Here is a 23,138-nt window from a genome sequence, read left to right on the forward strand (position 1 = left end):
AGAAGGGTATGATAGTTTCTGTGTCAGGCTATTGGCAGAGAGGTGCATGATAGACCTTTACAAATGGCTGAGGCTGTGTTATGGTACCTACAGTGGGCCAGGTCAGTAGTACTCATGTATTGTGCTATTTCTGAAGCCATGTACCCTTATCCTCTGGGGTCCAGGTGGTGGGATTGTGGCAGTGTATCATGAATTCAGATCAACACAACTGAAGCCTTGTACTTGCAGAGCAAAAACTCTAGAAAAATTTTGATTTTGATTTAGTCCTACAGACTAAAATCAACTTGCTTTTTCTCCCTGTCTTTGTGTGTGTGCTTTACCATTCTCTTCCCTCTGTGATCTCAGGAGGATCCTTAGCGAGAACTTTTAATGTCAAACCCAAAGTAATAGCCAGTTATCTGAGGTTGGCATTGGGCGGCTGGGGACCTGTATTGATTTTCTGATAGTTTTTCTACTTTATATGTTACAGTTTAGCCTTCTAACAGGGGTCTAGGGAGATTGACAGTATTATAGTAATAGGAGTCTCAATCTCTTCTTTCTTCATTGTAGAAAAACTACGAGCAATATGATGGCTTTGTTATTCTTCATGGGACAGACACCATGGCTTACACTGCATCTGCTTTATCCTTCATGTGTGAGAACTTGGGGAAAACAATAGTTCTCACTGGATCCCAGGTAAGAACTACTGTATAGTTACATAGAGATGTGTCTCGCCAGTTACATTGGCCAATGATTTCACATTATCTTCTATGGATCCTATTGATTATCAAGCTGTGTTTCTGGCAAAATTGTTCTGTTATAATAACGTGCAAGTTCTGCCAAACATGTGGTAATAGCTTGCATCTATAATGGTAGGACACAGTTGTGCTTAGCCAGGTGTTTCATGCCTGAACTGGACCCATCGGTTGACAATTTTTGTGCCGTGGTCTGGCGTTCACTGACAAACATTAAAGAGGCTCTATCATTGGAAAAAGTCATTTTAGCTAAGCACATCCTTACATAGACTTTAGAAAGGCTATTCCACACATACCTTTTGTATGTAAATTGCCTCAGTAGTTTTTGAATAAGTTGTTTTTCATTCATATGCTAATTAGCCTTCTCCGTGCACCGGAAGTGTCTGTGTGCACTGTCTGCTCTGTGTGTATGAGAGCAGGGAGATGAGTCATCAGCACAGCAGCAGCCTCTCTGCTCTCATACACATAGCGAATAGTAGAGAAGGTGCACACAGACACTTCCTGGTGCACGGTGAGGCTAATTAATATATACATAAAAACATACTTATTCAAAAACTACTGAGGCAATTTACATACAAAAGGCTATGCAAGTATGTGCTTAGCTAAAAATGACTTTTCCCAATGATAGAGCCCCTTTAAAATGCATTTTGCTGTGGTCTTTCTGTCTGCGGAAGGATATATCCTGTTCGAAATGTGCTGGATGCCATAACTATTATAGAAAACACTGGAGTCCATTCTGACGTCAATTCAAATCCAGAATTTCTGTATCATAACACAGTGAAACTACGTTGGATCACAAGACTTATCTGAGCCTATACAGTAAATCGATCTTTCACTGCAAAGTTCTGTTTAGCGGTCACATCCACAAGCTGGATGATAAAATTGTTAACCAATTTCCCTAATTTCTAAATCTTTGTAGTGAAGGAATATGTGTCCTGTGCTCTCATGATGTTGCATTTTACCATTCGGGAAAGAGAGGAGATATTATTGGAGCCATATTGTCTCCCAGTAAATGGTAATAGGATATGACCTGGTGTTTACATCTCTGGTTCTCCTTTGGTGATGTATTCCTGCCCTACAGCAAGCTGCACTGAGCACTTACAGGCCCTTATATTTCTGTCATTAGATGGGTATGGCTAATGGCTATTATACCAACTTGCTTTTAGCTAGTCCTAGACACAAAGGGAGAGATTTATCAAAAGTGACACATAGAAGAAAATGGGGTAATTGCCTATGGCAACCTATTAGATTCCTGCTCTTCTTTTCAGAGACCCTTTTTACATAAAAGTTGCATCTTTATTTGTTGTTATGGGCAACTTACTACTCTAAGACTATTCCGTATATGGATTGTCCCAACATGAAAATTTATTCCCTATTCACAGGATTCTGTCAGAGCTGGTGTTACCCCTGTCATCACTGGTGTAAATGGCAGACTTTTTTTTACTTTAAGAAGTCCACAACCTCCCTAAAGTATACTCATCTAGACACCACAGTGCTACTTTGAACAACTTTGAAGTTTTATGCAAATGAGCTACTTTGTGCGCTGGGGGCGGACCTTCAGCTGCCTGGAGCCCTGCTCTTTCCACTCACACCCTTACCATAATTGCATGTGTGGCACAATGTAGTGAGGGCGGGTTCACACCAGCGCCCGATCTCCGTTTTTTTGCAGGTTTCCGTTTTCTGTCACCAGAAGACGGAAACACGGCATTCAGTGTCCACCCGTGAGCGTCTTCTGCTCTCCGTGGCGAAACCGTTTTTGTTTTTTTTTATCAGGACACAAAGTCCTGCATGTCTGACATTGTGTCCGGTTTAAAAAAAAAAAAGGTTTAGACGTGGAGAACAAAAGACGTTCACGGGCGGACACTTTGCAAACCCAATCAAATGAATGGGTTTGAAAACTGACTGCTGGTTTCCGTCTCCTGTTCAGTTTATCGGGCAGGAAACGGAAACCTGCAAAGCGGAGACCGGGAGCAGTTGTGAACCCGCCCTGAGAGTTGGTCTTCCCATTTCTATAACATGTCCTGTGCTACCAATGCAGCAAGAGCAATGCTCCCAGGCTGAAAGCCCGCCCCCAGTGCACCCACAGCCTAACTGGCATAAGATTTCATAGATGTCTTTCTCCAAATCTGCAAAAGTGGCATACATAACAAAGGTATGTTTTGTTTTTATCCCTGTAATATGCTCTGTAATGTGGTGGTATTGGTTGAATATTCTTGGAAGAGGTGGTAGACTGCCTTTATTATGTTATGTATTGTCTTTGGATATGACGGAGTTTCTTTGAATAAACTGACAATAATAACTATAATGCTTATAAAGCTACTACCTGTAGAAAAACAAACGTGCTATGTGTTTATTGCAGGTTCCTATTTATGAGATGCGAAACGATGGTCGTGATAACCTGTTGGGGGCACTGATGATCGCTGGTCAGTTTGTCATTCCAGAGGTCAGTATTATTCTTTATCAGTTTTGAAACTGTGCATGTGAATTCACTGGTGACCTTGTACGTAGTACACATCTTTAGTTCTACTAGCTTGGGTATGGGAGTAAGGGTGCATTCAGACTACGTAACGCCGGGCGTGTATGAGAGCCGTACACGCCGGCATTACGGCAGACTGCCGAACACTTCCCATTCACTTCAATGGGAGCGCTCGTAACAGCGGCGTTTACGAGCGCTCCCATTGAAGTGAATGGGAAGTGTTCGGCAGTCTGCCGTAATGCCGGCGTGTACGGCTCTCATACACGCCCGGCGTTACGTAGTCTGAATGCACCCTAAGACCATGACTTGTCCTGAGTGCTGTGTGTCATGAATGCACTGGCCTCTTTCTTATTCCCCTGGCTATGTTAATTAAGTAGATGGTACTACTGCAGCTCAATCTCATTCAAGTGGGTAGGGCTGAGCTGCAATACCAAGCACAGCTCCCACACCGTGTATGATGCTTTGCTTGGTATTCAGTGAAAAGGCTGCTGTGGCCTCTTCACATTGCTGATCTGTGGGGGTCATGCGCGTGGAACCTCACCATTCACATATTGACAACCTATTTTATGCATAGGCTGTCAATAATGAAAGGAGTTGTGCTGTTATGAACACTAATCCTCATCTACAGGAACGCAAGCGCACTGCCACTCTATTCACATGGAGACTTTAGGGGGACTTTCTGTCCCCGTCCTCCTGATGACTGCGGGACCTTGTGTATGAACCCCCAACGATAATACACTTATCCCCAGTCCTGCAGTTAAGGGGATAAGTGGCCATAATGGCACAACCCCTTTCACTCTCAGAAAGCCCTATTGAAGCTGAGCTGTTGTACCAGACACAACCTGTGGACAAATGTGCTGCTGTTTTTGAAAGAAAACAACCACACATTTTTGGACAACCCCTTTAATGTATCCAGGAAGGGTAGCAACGATGCACCAGATTGACTGACTGTATGTTTAGACCCTATGATTATAGAGAAAAGCACATGAAGCTGTCACCCAACTGGAGCTTAAGATGGTGTGAAGGTTTTATAGCTGTAAGAAAATCTTCTACTGGGTGCATTTGAGAAGGAAGTATTGAAGATATTAGGATAGTCAGGGATTCTATTGGTGATGGGCCCTATTACCAGTTTCTACTTCCTACTAAGCATGTAAAAGTGTATTCTAATGGCTCCCAGTTACTGGTGGATCGCCTAGGGATATTAAGCCGAGGTTCTCCCTCACTCATTAAATTAGCAGTTGGAGAGCAAGCGTCACCAGGGCCCTCTACTATCTGCGTCTGCCCTAGAGATGATATTCATGTTCATTTAGCAGATTGCTCTTTGTCCTATGGAGAAGTGTACTATTATATAAAGTGTGATTTTTTTTTTTCCATATTTGGACACTAGAGGGCAGTTTTCGGCTTCTGTTTGTACCCACACCTATTCTTACTAAAGGAAGGCTTGGCCAAAATAACCAGTCGTTTATTTGTTGTAGATAAATTTTCTTGGCACTACTAAGAAATGAATAAATCTGCAAAACAGAACCATGTTAGGGGTTAGGCTGTGTTAACATCTGCGATGAGGCTCTCTGAGAAAACTCCAACAAAGATTTGGTCGTATTTGCCAGAAAAGAATAGTGCAGCAATATGTTTTTCTGATAAAATTATGGACACCACGACAAAACTCTACAGACCCCATTATAAGTCAGTGGGGTCTGTCTTATATGACACCCAGCAGTGCTGTTATTTTCAGTGTTCTGATCTTATGATGGGACGGAAAAGTAGAAGTGACAACCAAGATGTGGACATAGACTTCCATATACATTAAATGTCAGGCAAAATATGTCAATCTCTGGTTTTCATGCGAACAATCGTATGGACAATTCATTTGGTCACATTCTATTCAATAAAATTTATAGCACCGTGTCGCAGTTGTTAAAGGAATTTTCTGTTTTGGGTAAACTAAAGGGATTGTTTGTTTTTGCATTGGGGCAATTTCAGCTTTTGGTGGATTTGGACAACCCCTCTACTGTGTAATTGGCTGATGGCAGGAGCCATGACTGCCAGAATTAGCACAGTGTACAGAACCTTGAAGTTGATAGCTTCATACATTTGGTAGTGGGCATGTCAGTGTACTACAGCTAAGTTCCTTTGCAAAATAAGCGGGCTACTTTACTCTAGAGTTGTTCCCTGACGTTGTCTTTTTGTCCTTTTGTATTTACATTTTGTTGTCGATCTTCTGGAATTTGACTCTGAGTATGTCCTCTCTTTCTACAACTTGTTTTTCTTGCTACATACACCACTCTTGATGTATAATATGTTGGAGTGATTTGTGGCATATACTTCTTAACATATTAATAATAATAATACGTTTTATTTATATAGCGCCAACATATTCCGCAGCACTGTATAATTTGTGGAGTTCAATACAGACAACAAGATACATTACAAAGAAAGTAATTTCACACGATGGGACTGAGGGCCCTGCTCACAAGAGCTTACAATCTATGAGGTAGAGGAGGTGACACAAGAGGTAGCTGGGGCGGCATTGCTTATACAGTGGTCATACAATGTTGTAATAGAGGTTACTGTCACTACACAAACATAAAACTTTGAGCCGTCACCAGTCGTGTCCTTTAACATGTGGGTGGTGTTTGGACATATAAAGTTAGCCTGATATGGCATCATATTGTGTGGGGTAATGTGGGAGCGGGATCAGAGGAAGGTTTAAATTTTAGGGATTCTAATTACGGTACGGAAGGGTTTACATTAGGAATTGGGATAGGCCTGTCTGAAAAGATGTGTCTTTACTTTGCGCTTGAAGTTGTAGAAATAGGGAGTTAATCTGATTATCCGGGATAGAGCATTCCAGAGAAGTGGTGCAACTCGGGAGAAGTCTTGTATACGAGCGTGGGAAGTTCTGATAATAGAGGATGTAAGTGTTAGGTCATTGAGTGAGCGGAGAACACGGGGTGGGCGGTAGACAGAGATGAGGGAGGAAAAGTAGGTAGGTGCAGCATTATGGAGAGCCTTGTGGATGAGAGTGATAACTTTTATATTTTATTCTATAATGAATAGGCAGCCAATGTAGTGACTGGCACAGACCAGAGGCATCGCTGTAGCGTCTAGACCAGGGGTGGGCAATTAATTTCCCCATGGGGCCACATGAGAAATTGTAACGGTTCTAGAGGGCCATGCGCGCCGTGGCAAATTTAGCTCCACTCACTTCTCTGCTGACTCTGCCCATTCTCAATCATTTTTCCCATGTGCCCAATGAAGTAAAATCTTCCTACAGTCACCCTAACATTATACACCCCCACATTATAACGTTTCCCTCCAAATGTCCCACAATATTAAGTCCCTCTCCTGGTGCCCCAGTATAAACTAGAGGGGACATTAAAGGGATTCTACCATTAAAACTTTTTTTTGTGGATAAGACGTCAGAATAGCCTTTAGAAAGGCTATTCGTCTCTTACCTTTAGACGTGGTCTCCGCCGCGCCGTTCCTCAGAAATACTGTTTTTTACCGGTATACAAATGAGTTCTCTCGCAGCGATGGGGGCGGGCCCAGTGCATCCCCACCGTTGCCAGAGAAGTGTCTCCAAGCGCCGCTGCCTCCTTCGTCCGCCGCGTCATGTTCAATGTCTTCTTCCGGCGCAGGCTCATAACCTAGCAGAGCAGACTGCTCAGGCCATGGGAAAATGGCCGCTAACAATACTGTGCAAGCGGCCATTTTCCCGTAACCTGTGCACCTGCGCAGTCTGCTCTGCTCTGCTAGAAGTTACGAGCCTGCGGCGGACGAAGAAGGAGGCGGCGCTTGGAGACACTTCTCTGGCAGCGGTGGGGATGCCCTCATCGCTGTTTGAGCGCTGGGGGCCGCCCCCATCGCTGCGGGAGAGCTCATTTGCATACCGGTAAAAACCGGTATTTCTAAGTAACAGCGCGGCGGAGACCACGTCTAAAGGTAAGAGATGAATAGCCTTTCAAAAGGCTATTCCGACATCTTATCCACACAAAAATTTTTTATAATGGTAGAATCCCTTTAAACTGGGGCAGCTGGAGGGGGACATTAAACTGGGGGCAACTAGAGGCAGACATGTCCCCCTCCAGCTACCCCCCATGGTTTAATATCCTCCTCCATCTGCCCCCTAGTTTAATGTCTCCCCTCCGTGTGCATTCAGTTTAACTGACCCCTCCTACATCTGCCCCTAGTTCCCCCCTCTTGCTCACACATGCTGTCTCTTTTCTCTTTATAATCCAGCAGCCCCCATTGCTGGCAGCTTGCATCAAGCTTAGTCCCGTGTGGCTCCGCCAACTGAATCATAGCCTATCCTGGTGTTAGGCTGTGATGACATCATCACAGGTCCTTGAACAAACTTCCACTAGCTATGCGGGCCGGATAGAAGCAGTCAGAGGGCCGGATGTGGCCCGCGGGCCGCACATTGCCCAGGTCTGGTCTAGACTGATAGATGAGCCTGGCCACTGCATTCAGAATAGATTGTAGAGGGGAGAGTTTAGTAAGGGGAAGACCGATTAGTAAGGAGTTACAGTAGTCAAGGCGAGAATGAATCAGAGAGACTATGAGTGTTCTTAATGTATCTCTGGTAAGGAAAGGGTGTATTCTGGAGATGTTTTTGAGGTGGAGATGATACGAGTGTGCGAGTGATTCAATATGGTGGGTGAAGGAAAGGTCTGCGTCAAACATGACCCCGAGGCAGCGGCCATACTGCCTAGGAGTTATAGTAAGGCCTGAGACTACAATGGATATATCAGGGACAGATCTATTAGATGTTGGAAACAGTAGTAGTTCAGTTTAGAGAGATTTAGTTTCAGATAGAGTGAGGACATGATATTTGAGACAGCAGATTTTCCCCCATCATGGCGGATAGAGTTAATCTGAATGCCAACCTACTGTAGAAACTGAATACAAACCACTCTGCCTAGGATTTCTGCCTTGGGTTTCACAGATCAGATCTTGCTTTTTTTCCAACATTATTTTAGCCATGTGAGGAAACAGAACCATGAACTATACAGTATTTATTACAAACTTTGTTGCTTTACACAGACTACCATGTGGATATGTAGTATGTTGGCACAGTGCCACTTTCTATGAGACCAATCCCATCAGAAAGAGCCAGACTTATTGGACTAGAATATTCCCATTTATTTGTAATTATCTGTAGCAGATTTGCTACTATAATGAATGTTCTCTCGTCTGGAGTATCGTGTAGTTAAATGTTGCACGTACATTGTGTTTATGTTCCCTGTTAATGTGTGTACAGTATTTAAATGGATTAGAGTGATAAGCAGCATTAAACACTGTACACACAGAGACAGAAAAAAACACGTCCTCCACCACTGCGCTTCGTATGTAAATGTCAACCCCGCTCCACAACACACGGCCTGTGCTAATTGCGCTCTTTGTATTCAGGCCAGGAACTGACAAATTCACTTTAGCCTGTTTTGCTGGGAGATGAATCGCGTATTGTTGTGTACTGTTTATTTTAGTATTATGGCATCTGTTACAGATGCTATAAATCTGGTGGATGTAAATTAGCCATGTGCAGTTATTTCATATTATTAAAGGGGTTGTCCAGTTTCAGACCAATATAAAGATAAGACGTGTCAAGAAAGCAGAACCAAATTGTAGGTAACAATGAGTGCATGAAAGTCAAAATAATACAACTTTAGAGACAGATGTGTCTTGTATGCACCTGTTCAAATCCTAGTGGTCGGTGCAATAAAAGGTTTTCACTTAAAACAATCCCTACTTATTAGAAGGAACCATTGACAGGGATCTTATCACAAAGCATCTCCGTGTAGTCTGTGAGGAGACCTGTTAGTAGGTGTTCATTTTCCCTACAGCTCCACCACAGGCTAAAGCAAGCACTGCATGGTGCTCCTTCAAAAACAAAGGGTTATCTGTGTATAGCAGAACAGGACAGGTCTTCCAGAGTGAGAGATGCTCTTTGTAGTTGGCCACTCTGGCCAAGGGCTGAAGATTTCTTAACAAAGGACCACCCATATCATGGCAGAAGATATCTGAGCTGTACACTTTCCATTCACGTGCTGCTTATACTTTTGCTCATAGCTGGCTCAGCAGTGAACCCTTTATCTGTGTATCTGACACCACTGCTGTGAGGGAGGCGTTTAACACTTTCCAATACCTGTTGATCGATCTATTATACACTAGGAAGTGGATAAGGAATGCCTTAAGCTTCTAAGGTGCTGGACTAGACGAGTGGCTGACTAGTATATATTAGGATGCAACATATTTAAATAGTAACTGGATATATCAAACTGTATCTATTGTGAGAGTTCTAGTTTGTCCTAGGAAGGGGGCAAATTTAGACCTGCCTTCCTTTCATTAAGTCTATTATTATAGTGTATGAATTTGAGAGGGCAGATATCTTTTGGTCCTTCCAGACTCCTTGTGGATAACATATGAGGTCCAAGTATCTGTTATTTGAGAGGCCTCTATACCGATTTTAAGGCACATGCTGTATTTCATATTTATTAAAAGTTACGTTTTAGGGAATTCACGTATACTTCTTTTGGGGGGTACCCCTTTTTGTCTGATAACATATGTTGGTACTGCTACACCCAGTGGTTACATAATTGTGTACTAGGCCACGATACGATTGGATAGTCTAGCTGCACCAGATTAGATGGTAGTTCACACTGCAGGTCAGGTGTAGGCTTCCTTCCACACTCCAGCTGTTGTGTAACTAGAAATCCCAGCATGTATGCACTGCCATAGAAGTGAGTGGATCATGCTGGGACTTGTAGTTTTTAAGCAACTAGAATCTATACAGTTGCTGGCCCCTGCTGTAGGTATTTTACTATCAATTACCCCATCCTCGAATATTGCTAACTGAACTTGAGATTTAGGAATCTGTCCTAAAAAGGCAACTTGACTGTATCATATATTCTTTCTAGTTCCAGTATTGCAAAATTTTCTGTAAGTCTAATAGACGTCAGACTTGGGGCCTCCTGGGATACCTGTATAGCCACGATATCTTTATGATTATCCGCTGTAGTAATTGTTCATTATAGGGCAGGTCTGTCATGTTGTAACACTTGCTCTGTTCTTCTGACTTGTCTCTTTGGTTTTCTCAGGTGTGTCTGTATTTTCATCACAAGCTCTACAGGGGAAACCGGGTGACTAAGGTGGATGCTGGAAGTTTCAATGCGTTCACATCTCCCAACTTGCCTCCACTTGCCAATGCTGAAGTTGATATTACAAGTAAGCTGCCCAGCCATTTAATCCCTGTAATTTATCCCACATGTGAGTCTGTTTGTGAGCGGAAGCGGAGTGAAGTCATAAAACTGGTCTTCTAGAACAAATACAAGCTGTATTTTTATGGTAGAGTGGAGTTTCACCTCTATCACCTCTCTGTGCTCTAGAATCCCCCTGCGGAATGTTCTTTTAGGATCTGGATCTGGACTTTAGGATTTTGCCTAGATTTGAGAGATGAGAAACCTATAGAAACATCCTATATACAAACTGTCAGAAATCAGCTAACCAAATATACTATAGATTAGTGAATTTCTGACTATTAATATATTAATTTCCTAAATTTGAACATCCGGTACTATTCCGTTATCGGGCCAGCAGCAGCGCATTTCAGCACCAGCTTTCGGGACAGCAGTTCAGTTCAGCAGCGGGAATTACAATGACATCCGAGGACTGCTGGCCCGATGCTTGTGCCCAGTAGCCAGTACATCAATGACCCCCCCTCCATCTCCTCCTCCTTCCAGTGCTGCCCCCCAGCTCTCCTTACATCTACCCCGTACCCTCTCCCCGCCACATGACTAAGCCGATGCTGGCCCGATGATAGAGGCCGTGCTTGTGTGTAGTAGGCAGTACATCGATCGATGCCCTCATCCTCCTCTTCCTTCCAGTGCTGCCCCCCAGCTCTTCTTACATCTGCCCCGTACCCTCTCCCTGTAATAGGCCTCACCGTAAATCTTGAGCAATGAATGCTACTAGATAGCCGCCGGACGCTGCAGAAAGTTTGTCCCTCCGGCTCGCTGTAGCTCACCGTTCCTATAGTCGGCGTGTTTCTTGTCAGGGCCTGGATTGAGCCCCGGTGTCTTTCCTTTCGGTCTCGGTACTAGCGCTGAGGTGAGGCCTAGTCGTGTGGCGGGGAGAGGGTACGGGGAAGATGTAAGGAGAGCTGGGGGGCAGCACTGGCAGGAGGAGAAGGATGGGGGAGGGGGGTCATCGATGTACTGGTTACTGGGCACAAGCATCGGGCCAGCAGTCCTCGGATGTCATTGTAATTCCCGCTGCTGAACTGCTGTCCCGAAAGCTGCTGCTGAACTGCGCTGCTGCTGGCCCGATAACGGAATAGTACCGAACATCCCTTACTGGAGATGTGTATTCTTGCTGTGTATTCATTACTTAGGCCTGTTCTACCTTAGGCCAGGGCCCCACATTGTGTAAAGAAACGTGGCGTTTTACAGTCGCATTGTAGCGGATGGGATTCTAGTGAATCCCATCCCCATAGATTGGTAAAATACGCACAGTGGACATGCTGCGATTTCCAAAACAATTGCAGTTTTGGAAATCGCAGCATGTCAATTATTCCTATCGGTATAATGAAAGTACACAGTCTGCAGAGGAAATCTGCGGGCTTTCTGTGATAAGTGCTGTGGAAAAAACCTCAATGCACTGTCGCCATGATTGTTCCCTGGGGACGTAGCCTTAAAGGAATTTTCTGGGCTAAAGTTATTGGTCTATCGCAAGCTCTGTATAGTGGCTGAGCCAAGTGAATGGGAGCTGATGAGCAATACTGTGGTCTGGTCACTACATGTTGAACAAAGCTGTCTGCTTCCTGCGCCATTCTCTGTGTATTGGCTGCTGAGAACAGCTGATCGGTAGTGGTGGTCAGTGTAGGGCCCATATAGATGGACTATAGTTCAATTTCCACTGCTCAAATATAACTTTTATTAGTGTAGTAATAATAATGCCTGTGGACTTTATCTTGTTGCCCTGCAAATTAAGTTATGCTATTTATCCATGGACTTGAGCCAAAGACCGTTATTGCCCCATGCACCCCTGAGGCCGCCAGTATATGGCAAAACGTGTTGGGTGAGGGGACTGTCAGATTATTTGTTCTTAGATCAGTGACTGACTAATATCAGCGAGGGTATTATTACTGTTTAGTCTGTGGATAAATAGACTTAATATAGTCAGTTTCCAATGAATTAGTTAGGGATAAATGAAAATATTTGTTCCAGTTAGGAAGTCTATGCCTCCATAAGGAATAAAGGTCAGTCTTAATAAATAACTAATATTTTGTAGCCTCTTCCGAAACTAATGAGAGTCATGACATGAGAAATAGGTGGTCACTGGGCTTTTAAATACACTTTTGCTCACTAGTTTTTTATTGGTGAGCAAATTTATTATTTTATGAGGATGGAAATTGAACCTTAGTCCCTCTATTTGGGACCTCTTCTAGTGATTGATCCTTGGTTCATACTGGCCTATAGTAGTCCTATATTGCATTTAGTTGTCAGATGTAGAATCCTCAATCATCTGGTATTATTGACTTATCTTTAATATTATCATTAATATTTTTATCCCAGCAGAGTTCATCAGATAGTACTCCTCCAGCCTAGGTGCCTCCATAACTGCAGTGTGCTAATCTGTGTACCCAATCTATAATAGCTGCATAAAGAGCCTAGTGACCCAGCCGGAGTATCCACATAACAGTCTTTGTGTCAAGTCCGGAGTACCATAGTAGTCGAGTGGCCACATAGTAACCAGAGTTCCCCAGGCACAGGACTCCCTCAAGCACCTGAGTATCCAAGCAAATAACTGTTAATTATAGATTTCTTGACAGTATTTTCTGGAAAGAGAACCTGTCATGTCATGAAAACTGACTACACACCTAGCTGATGCTTCTGGGACTCCTGGAGCTCTTGTTTCGCAAACAAGATTATACCAATGGTGCTCCTCTTGTATTTTCTAAGCTGCTCAGGTTTACACCCCATTGAAGGTGGATGGTGGAGATCTACTTGTTAGTTTATTTATTCATTACCACATTGGGTGCCAAAGCTATTAGTAGAATTGCAAAGGAATGGAAATGGAAGGGGACCTTGGGATAGGGGAATAAAATATTGTCCCGAAATCAGTGAAGCATCAGCCTAATATACACTCAACCTTGTGTGTGTAGCCTGTCCATAGTGAAACAGACGGGTGGTACCTGGATGACATCCACGGGTCCATTCATTTCATCTAGGGACCTGTCCTTGCTAGGTATAGGTATGGGACCTGTCCGGAGTTTTGCCTTGGGCTCACTGCTGCATACTCTGGCCTGTGATAATACAAGTAATACAAGGATGTGTGTATGGGGTCATAGAGATTAATGGATGTGAAAAAACACCGCTATCATACAAACAAAGCGCACTGCAAGGTTCAACATATTCCACAGCTCTGCACAGAGATTGTCATCACTCACTTTGGATCTTCTCTGTCCTGCGGTTCACAATCTACCTACCAAATTAAGCTATCTGTATGTTTTTGGAGTGTTGGAGGAACCAGAGTACCCAGTACCCGTAGGAAACCCACATAAATAAATGGAGAACATACAAAATCCATGGAGATGTTACTCTTGATCAGTTTAAGACCTATAACAGCAAGGCAAAAGTGCTAGCCACTGAGTCACTGTGACGCGAAGAGCTCTGTCAAATCACATGGTAAAGGTGCAAACATACAGTATTTTACCAAAAATATCTAAAGCACACAGCGAAATACTAAAGAATACTCTGCATGCTCGAGCTCGCAGATGTGCAAAGAATTCTATGTGAAGTGGAAATGCTTGTTCTGTGTAGTAGATCAACAACAGGCAAGTACTTTGGGCATTTCTAAATCACATCGACTGGTCACACATCCTAAGGCTGTATTCACACTGAGTAACGCTGGCGTTTTTTGTGCTTATTTTTGCACATAGCACCGCGTTAACGCCACACTATTTTGCGGTGGCGTTGACAGGCGTATACGTGGCGTTAACGCGGCGCTATGTGCAAAAATAAGCACAAAAAATGCCAGCGTTACTCAGTGTGAATACAGCCTTATTCTTATTAGTACATGATACTAGGTACGTATGTATACATATGATTTACATGTAGTGGTGTGAAGGACAAGTCCTGTATTGCACTTTATAGGTGCAGCACAAGAGAGGTTGGTAGATGGAGCCAATGTGGGAAACCTGGTATAGGTCCAGTATTTGTTACCTAATTCTGGCCATACACAATAGCTGTGAGTCAAATCTTTGTGGCTGCTATCTCTCCTGCCCCCCAATACACATGTACTGTCAGCTTTGGCTGAAATTCAGCCGTACCTGAGGGTATTACACCTGCCATTGTGGGAAAGTCATATACATCAGATATTTGGCTGCTCCCACCGAAATCAGCAGTTTGGGCAGTGTAATTTATATGGCCAGTTTAAGACTGATAATTCCTCATCAACTCTATATTATCACTCCTCTGAATCCCACTTTTTTGAGGTGGAGGGGATCTTAATACCTTGAATTTGAGGCTCATTGTTTAACCTGATTTCTGTGTGGCCTGTGCTGAGCTGTCATTAAAAGCCACCAGGCTAGTCTGATTTCATAACTCGAGTGGATGCGCCACTCCTTAGGGAGTTGTTATTTTAAGAATTTCTTCAGTGCTGCTGATAGGAGACTTTCCTGTGGAAATATTATTGGCTGTGAAGGGCGTCCAAGTAACCAAGCCAGTGACCTGATGCAAACTGTATAGGGCCTGCATATAAAACAGTGTTTAGGGAGGCAGAGCTTCTTTAATAGATGTGTTTCATCCATCAAAGCTCCTGACTGTATCCTAAACCTATGTTGAAGCTGAGTTATACGCGTAGGATGGTTTGATGTTTTGATAATGTATGTGGGTGGCGGTGATATTTCTGTTTATAATGGATTCTATTTGCTGGGGATTAACTTCGACAGCCTTTGGAGAGAGCAACTGAGACACCACACTTACTGTATCACTTTACACAATGTTGTATATTCACAAATGAAAATTCTGTAGATGTAGCAGTGTTGAGATTGCATTCTGCTGTTAAACCATGAAATGGAGACTAACCCTCAGAATTCTGCAGAAAGTGTTAAATGACACACATAGCACTGTTCCATCTGTGTTTCCTCATGTGAATTTTTTGTTAAACTTTTTCTTTACAATAAGGTTTTCTCTTACTATTTACAACACAACATTGCATCTCTCCAGCTTGTGGGTCCCTACCTTCCTATGAAAGAGAATTTTGTTTATGGAACCTGATTATTTATGTAATATGCTTTTTGTATGAAATCTGAGGTAAATGAGCATGAGTCCATAGACTTATATGGAGGCCGGGTTACAACTCCATAGTATTTAGAATATTTGGGTCCATGATGTGTCCTTGTGCAATAACGCCTTAGGCTTAGATGGCATATTGACTGTAATGGAAACCCATAGCGACTTCATGTTCAAACGTTCAAAGTGCATGCTTACATTTTTACTGTGTGCATGAGACCTTAAAGGGGTATTCCCAACTCCCCAGTTAGTTCACCACATGCAGGCTGTGTGCTCTGTTCACTTCCTGGTTTTCTCAGTAAATTGGTGAGCAAGGTTTCACTTGCTGTCTCATTATTATTATTATTATTATTATTATTTATTATGCTTACTTATATAGCGCCATCATATTCCGCAGCGCTTTACAGACATTGACAGTCACTGTCCCATATAGGGCTCACAATCTAAATTCCCTATCAGTATGTCTTTTGATGTGTGGGAGGAAACCGGAGTACCCGGAGGTAACCCACGCAAACACGGGGAGAACATACAAACTCCTTGCAGATGTTGTCCTGGGTGAGATTTGAACCCAGGACTCCAGCGCTGCAAGGCTGCAGTGCTAACCACTGAGCCACCATGTCTCACAGACAAAGCCAGCTCTGCTATCTCTCTGCATAGCAGTACATGTTTGCAGTCAGTAATGAGGGATGGTTGTAAATAAATTAGCACAGTATCACTGGAAGATGCACAAGATGAAGCTGATGTAGCAGAGCTGGATTTGATAGGTGATGAGAATCCCAAACTTACATGCTACAGGACCAGAAGTCAATTTGCAGTAAACTCAGTTTTATGTCTGTATTTAATGGGCTCCCTGTCTCAGCCCTTATTGGCAAAATTTAATCAGCCAACTGATAACTGGAAGAGCTGGAGATAAAGAGCTCAGAAATACAAGCACGGAGCACTCAGCTCCCCCTTGAGAGCAGGGAGCTACGTCACTTGTCCAGGGCGGGGAGATAAGATCATCCCCATGTCCCTGGTTATGGAAACACAGTGTAAGCAATGAAGTGAATAATCTCAGATAGCAGCCAAACAAAACAGTTTTGCTGAAGCAATGTATTTAGGAAAAGTCTTAAATCCACATAAACTAGCAGTATAGATAGGATCCTTGAGATGGGACAGCCCCTTTAAACTAATGCAACTTCTCAAATGCAGAATGTAGATGTAAGTTAAAGTAAAAACACTTGTCTTATATGGAAGCTCCTTGTTATTTTGGGGCTTTGTTACATACTGTGATAAGGTACTTTTAGAATTTTTAATAGGACAATATCCGAGTTGACTTGTTCTCCACCAGTAAGGCAGGTTCCATATCACGCAGCTTTTTGTGCTATGTTTCGTTTCCTCTGTTATACTTGTAACACAAAGGACGTGTTCGTCATGTTCAACCTTTCATGGTATTCACATCTACTCAAGCCATCTGGGTTTCTGGTTATTTAAGGACAATGAATGTTAGAGCTAAAAACTTAAAAACAGAAACACACACGAGGAAAGTCCCATTTTTATAGTCTCTATACTGAGAAGAGAGTATTAAGATAAAATAATCCTTTAATAGTTCCACCATGGGGAAATTTCAGTGGGCCCCATTTGACACCATGGTATATCATTTTAATTTTGCATTTGATTTTATTTTTGCTGTTATTAAAAAGTTACCTTTTGATCAGGTTGTCTATTCTTTTTCATCCTGTTTCTATTGACTTCCATTTTACAAAAAAAAATTTCTGTATCCTGTACTGTTCCAGATTGTGTGTTTTTCTTTATATTGGGTTGAGTTCACATCTGAATCTGATTCTACCACATCACCATAATATTACTCTATTGAAAATCAATAAGGTTGTCTTGTGACAAACCCTTTACAATCTTGTGGTTTCCGATATAAACAAAAGCCACAATGCAGACCCCTATAGGTCTTGTTGCGTCCTGGTAAACTTGTCCAATGAACGTATATTCATTTTCAACAAGAAACTGTGGTGTCCATGTTTGACTGTTCAGGGGCTCCCAATGTATGGGACCCTTGGGTTTCCACAGGTAACCACTTTTAAAGTGGATAGGGTTTCTATTTTTCGGGTCCCCAAGCAGAGCTGAAAAACGGAAAACTGAACGCTAGTGTGAACCAGGCGTAATTCTGCCACGTATGTATACTTATATTTTCTTATGTGTATGCATGGTCATATCAATGTATATATTAATTTGAATCTGCACAAGGTCACCACTAATCTCAGTAGTGCAGCCTCAGGCACCTCTTTGCAACTTCATCCAATCAAGTCTCAGTTCACATTTGATGTGTACTGAAGGGCATTTTTTAAGTTTTGATTTCCATTATTCAGGCTTTACACATAACCTGTCATGAAATATGGCTTGCTTTCTGAATACTAAGTATTGTTCTTAATTTTCTAGTTAATTGGGAAACTGTTTGGAGAGCAAACACTACGAAGAAGTTCCACGTGCACACAGACATGAACAGAAATGTGGGTCTTCTCCGAATATTTCCTGGAATCACTGCTGCCACTGTACGTATACTTATTGCTTGAATGGGGGACTTTAAATGAATAGTTAAATATCTCACTTGGGGGTCAGAACACAGTTTAATATTATATTGTCATTCGTTGTACAGGTGAAAGCTTTTCTTCAACCACCCATGGAAGGCATTGTGCTCGAGACCTATGGCACTGGAAATGCCCCAGATTGCCGAATTGATTTACTCCAAGAACTGAAGGCAGCCACAGAGCGCGGGGTGGCGATTATTAACTGCACACAGTGTTTACGGGGCTCTGTTACCGAGTCTTATGCCACTGGAAAGGTCTGTATCTACACAAAAAAAACGAAAAAAAAAACCTTAAAACTTTATGGGGGAGTGTTACCGCTATTAAAAGTGAGTACATATTGCAAGGATGCCCTCAGATCCCATGCATGACAGAGCAGCTCCATTCAAATGCAGATCATGTTGCATTTTCTTTTCTGAGCGAAGTTAGGATTAGTGGGGAACCAAAGACCCTCTCCATTGAGGAGGTGGAGGCACATCCTAGCAATATGGCATCACCTCTGATGATCAACATGGCTACTAGGGCACCTTGTTGAAGGGGGCAGCCCCATGGGCTGAGAATTTATTTCTTTTTCACTTTGGAAACAGTGGGGTAAAGGGTCTTTGCGCCATCCTCACAGCATAGTGAGAGGACATAACAAGCAGTACTCCTGTCTGCTTTGGGATGTCGCTGCTCCACTGATCAATAGAGAGTCAGTCCGCTTCTCCATCAGTCATTGCAAAGTAACAGACTGTTAAGACAGGTCTAGATCAACTCAACTTTTAGTTGTTCCAATAGTTGGAATGTTTTGTATGTCGCATGGGTGGGTGTAGAGGAGATGTGAGGAAGACTATGCTGTAGTCGGAACAGAGAGGAGGGAAGGCTGCCTGCCAAGTTATATAATGGGGTTGGGCTGCAATACCAAGCACAGACAGTATATAATGTATGGTGCCGTGCTTGGTAAGAATTACAGGTTTCAAAGCAGTCAATCATAGTCCTAAAAAACACCTTTATGTACTATCATGAGAAAAACAAAGTACACCCTCTTTGAATTCTATGGTTTTGCAGATCACAGCATAATTTTAAAAAAATCTAATGCTTAGAAGATCTTAAAAATGAATAAATACAACCTCAAATGAACAACAACACACAACAGATTCCATTGTTTCATTATTTAACAAAAGTGAAGCCAGAATGAAAAACCCGTGTGTGAAAAACAAAGAACTGTAAGAACTGTATTTTTCGGACTACAAGACACACCTAGGCTTTAGAGGAGGAAAATGGGGGGGGGGGGGAATTTAAAGCAAAAAATGGTAAAATATTTAATATATGGTAGCTTTAGTTTAGCAACAGCTGCAAGGCCACATTGACAGGTGACCCTACAACGGGGATGTATAGGGTGTTTTTTTGTGGGGCCAGATGTACTTTTTAATTATACCATTTTGGTGAATGTCTATTGCTTAGATCACGTTTTATTTAAAGGCAAAACGGTAAAAAAAAAACAAAACACGGTGGTTTGTGGTTTGTTTTTGACATACACCGTACAGGAAAAATATTAGTGGACCAGGCATTTTCAGACACACGGATACCTAATGTGTATGTGTATCATAGTAATTTTCTATTTTCATATGTATTCTAGAGGGAGGATGTAATTTGGATTTTTTTTAAATTTATTATTTATTTTTTAAACTTTTTTTTTTTTTTTTTTTTTAACTATTTTATTGCAAGTGTATTGCAGTCTATGGGAGATTCTATGCATTACTATTGCGGCCTGGTCATAGACCAGCCGCAATAGTAATATTACTATGAGAGGCCTGGGAGCCTTCAGTAGGCTCCCGGCTGTCACTGGAACAGGTTGGCTCCTGCAACCTCGTAGCGCAGGAGCCGGACTGCATTTTTTTCAGGTATGGGGCCGGTGGGGATCGGCCCCAGGGGATGTTTTTAAACTTTGCTGAGGACTTAATGCCCGCGATCAGAGAAGACATTGAACTTTCAAACAGGAGGTTGTATCGTTTTTAATGTAGCTTTTGGGATGGGTTGATTTGGGGTGTCCACTCTTGAATAGTTTCCACTTGTGAATAATCTTTCTCACTGTAGAATGATGAAGTTTAAATAGATTGTAAATGGCCTTATTTCCTTTGCCAGATAAAAGGCTGCAACAATTGCTTGTCTAAGATCATTGAGACATCACTGATGTCTTTCCTCCTCTGTATTGTTAACACACACCTGAATGCTCCATATCAGCAAACTTCCAAAATGTCTGCTTTTATAGAGGTAGTCACATTTGCTGATGATCATTTAATCATAAGCGTTGGATTGGCATCACTTGGGTGCTACTTAAACGCTTAAGCTAAGTTCACACTAGTGCTGGCTCTTTTTGAAACTGAAAGCGACATTTTCTTTGTCACTATTGGTAAAGGAAAAAAAATAAATCTAGTACAACCAGAGATCGCAGGCATAAGCTTCAGCATTTCCGCTGTAAGCGTTACAGCGGAGGTGCCGGTTTCTCTTGCGACCGCTCTGCAGAGCGGCGCCATTACACTTACAAACCCGGCATCCGGACCCGGCATATAGACACCGGGGCGGGTGCCGGGGCCCATAGCATCGCTATGCTCCTGCCGGGGGAGGGGGGGATCTGCCTTCCTGGCAGACCCCCGCCAGGACTCTAGTATAAGCTGAGGAGCACTTTTTCAGCACAAAATCTGTGCTGAAAAACTCAGCTTATACTCGGGTGTATACGGTATGTTATGAGCACACACAATGTTAGAAACTGTCACACAGCAACCATCTGAAAACAGACCGTAGCAGGGCTTAAAGGGCTTTTCCATTTCAATGTACAGAAAGCTTAGGGAAATAACCTGTCATTTCAGAAAAAGTCTGCCATGTCATAGTCGTGGAAACAGACGGACTGAGTGCTGTCACCCCTCGACTGTGATCTCCTCAGTAGCTCAAAACTCAGAATTTTATCACCTTCTGGTTTTAGAAAGTTTCTGAAACCATTTCTAGATTTTCTGCTTGTGATGTCAATGAATCATGACATTATTGTCTACAAGCCAGAGGTATAACACCGTACAGACTAAGGTTATATTCAACACTCTGGTGCTGCATGGATCCTACACTCACAACAGTATGTGTTTTGTTTTTTGTTTTGTTTTTTTGTTTTTTTATTTTACTTTTTTTTTTTTCTCATGGACATCATTGGGTGAATCTGTTCAGTAAAAACAGTCCAATAGTCTAATCCATGAACAAATAGTGCAGGCAGTATTTTTTTCATGGCTTACAAGCCTGTGAACACTGCCATTCGAATAAGACATTCCAGTCATACTTCTCAAGGCGGACAAGTGGTTGCCGTTACATCCGGTCTTCGCAATCCCATTTACTCCCAGATATTACAGTTGACTTACACTGATACTTTGTAGCATGGCGACATATTGAAATACAAAGTATATTACAAAAGTTGAACATTTTAGCTTCCACTTGATTTCTCTCCTTTCTCTGCTACTCATTCTGAGTTCCCATGGGGTCTTCTTACAGACCATTGTTGCAGCCTGCTAGACCAATTACTATGGTCTGTGAAGGAACCCACATAGGATATAATTCTCTCGCTATCTATACTAATAGCACATCACTTCCAGTTTTTTCTCATTCCTATACCCCTTGTCTGGATTGTCTTGCTTGACTTCTTGTGCAGTTTTTGCATGTACCTCTTCTCTCTTTGGTTGTTCAGTCAATTAATGTGGCTCAGCCTGAACATGGAGCCCTTATGCTGTAACCTGAATGACCTATTTATCACCAGGGGAATCTTTTTTACATATAAAAGACAGTTCTTTAATTTATATGCTCTATAGCTTGAAGAGGTACCACATTGTACACTTTCTCTGCCCACTCCCCATGTACTGAAATGGTGGTCACGCAGATAGGTCAAGTGGTTATTTGGCCAGAACATAAAAATGTCAAAGAATAAATGTGTGGATTAAAGGGAAAGTGTTGCAAGAAAATGATCACGTTTTTATGCTTATGAATTTTTGTTTGTGTTTAATTTTCCCATATATATATATATATATATATATATATATATATATATATATTATATTATATTATATTATATATAAATATTAAAAATCTTGCAATTCCAACTCTTGCCACCAAATCTTAAATAACTTGTGACTTTCTGTGTCCTGGAGATGGACCATGGATCATAGAAACAGTAATAAGGAGCATACCCGATTTACTTCTATGGGAGAGTTTTCTAGCCATGCTGTATGACCTCTATAGAAATGGGATTAGATTACGCTAGGTTCACACATGTGTTCGAGTTTCTGTTCTTCAGGTCCACTTGGGGGGACCCAGAAAACGGACACCCAATCTGCTTATACTATAATGGGGTCTGCTGGGTTTTCACCTGAAAAATGATGAGAGAATAGTCCTGCAGCGGAATGGGGAATAGTCCCCGAGCGAAGATGTGAACCCAACCTGAGCTATGAAATCTCCTATTGTGTCTTATTTATCTATAATTGATAGCTGTGATCATCATTGTAGTGATAAGAGATTCCTACAGAAAACAGAAACTCGGCATATTATATAGCTCTCCTTGGTCTAACTAGCAGCAGTGGCCGACACGCTAAGGATAGACCATCAATTATAAAAAATAAAAAAAAAAAAGTGGATTACCCCTTTATTAAAGATGAGCGAACAGTAAAATATTCGATATTTGTTTCGAATAGCCTCTCAATATTCGACTATTCGAACGAATATCGAACCCCATTATAGTCTATGGGGAAAAATGCTTAGTTTCACGGGAACCCACAATTCAACTCAGGAGGGTCACAGAGTCCACTATGACACCCCAGGAAATGATGCCAACACCCTGGAATGCAACTGGGACAGCAGGGGAAGCATGTCTGGGGGCATCTAACATGCCCAAGGCACTATATTACGTTGGGATTCCTGTCAGCTTGCGATATGCGGGAGCTGACTTTTTTCCCATAGGAATGCATTGACCAGCGTTGATTGGCCGAATGCCATACAGTGTACAGCATTCGGCTAAGCAATGCTGGTTCTGCCGGAGGCTCGTCTGTGA

General features: G+C 42.3%; 1 protein-coding gene across 1 annotated transcript in view; it reads left to right on the top strand.

Moving 5' to 3' along the window:
* Positions 1–23,138, top strand: part of ASPG (asparaginase) — a 66,297-nt gene that overhangs the window by 17,392 nt on the left and 25,767 nt on the right. Inside the window, exons 4-8 of the mRNA XM_075282665.1 lie at positions 550–675; positions 3,094–3,177; positions 10,308–10,434; positions 17,934–18,046; positions 18,151–18,336. Coding sequence (XP_075138766.1) covers positions 550–675; positions 3,094–3,177; positions 10,308–10,434; positions 17,934–18,046; positions 18,151–18,336 — 636 coding nt within the window. The remainder of the gene's footprint in view (positions 1–549; positions 676–3,093; positions 3,178–10,307; positions 10,435–17,933; positions 18,047–18,150; positions 18,337–23,138) is intronic.

Source organism: Leptodactylus fuscus, chromosome 7 (genome assembly GCF_031893055.1).
Source record: "Leptodactylus fuscus isolate aLepFus1 chromosome 7, aLepFus1.hap2, whole genome shotgun sequence".
Taxonomy (NCBI): domain Eukaryota; kingdom Metazoa; phylum Chordata; class Amphibia; order Anura; family Leptodactylidae; genus Leptodactylus; species Leptodactylus fuscus.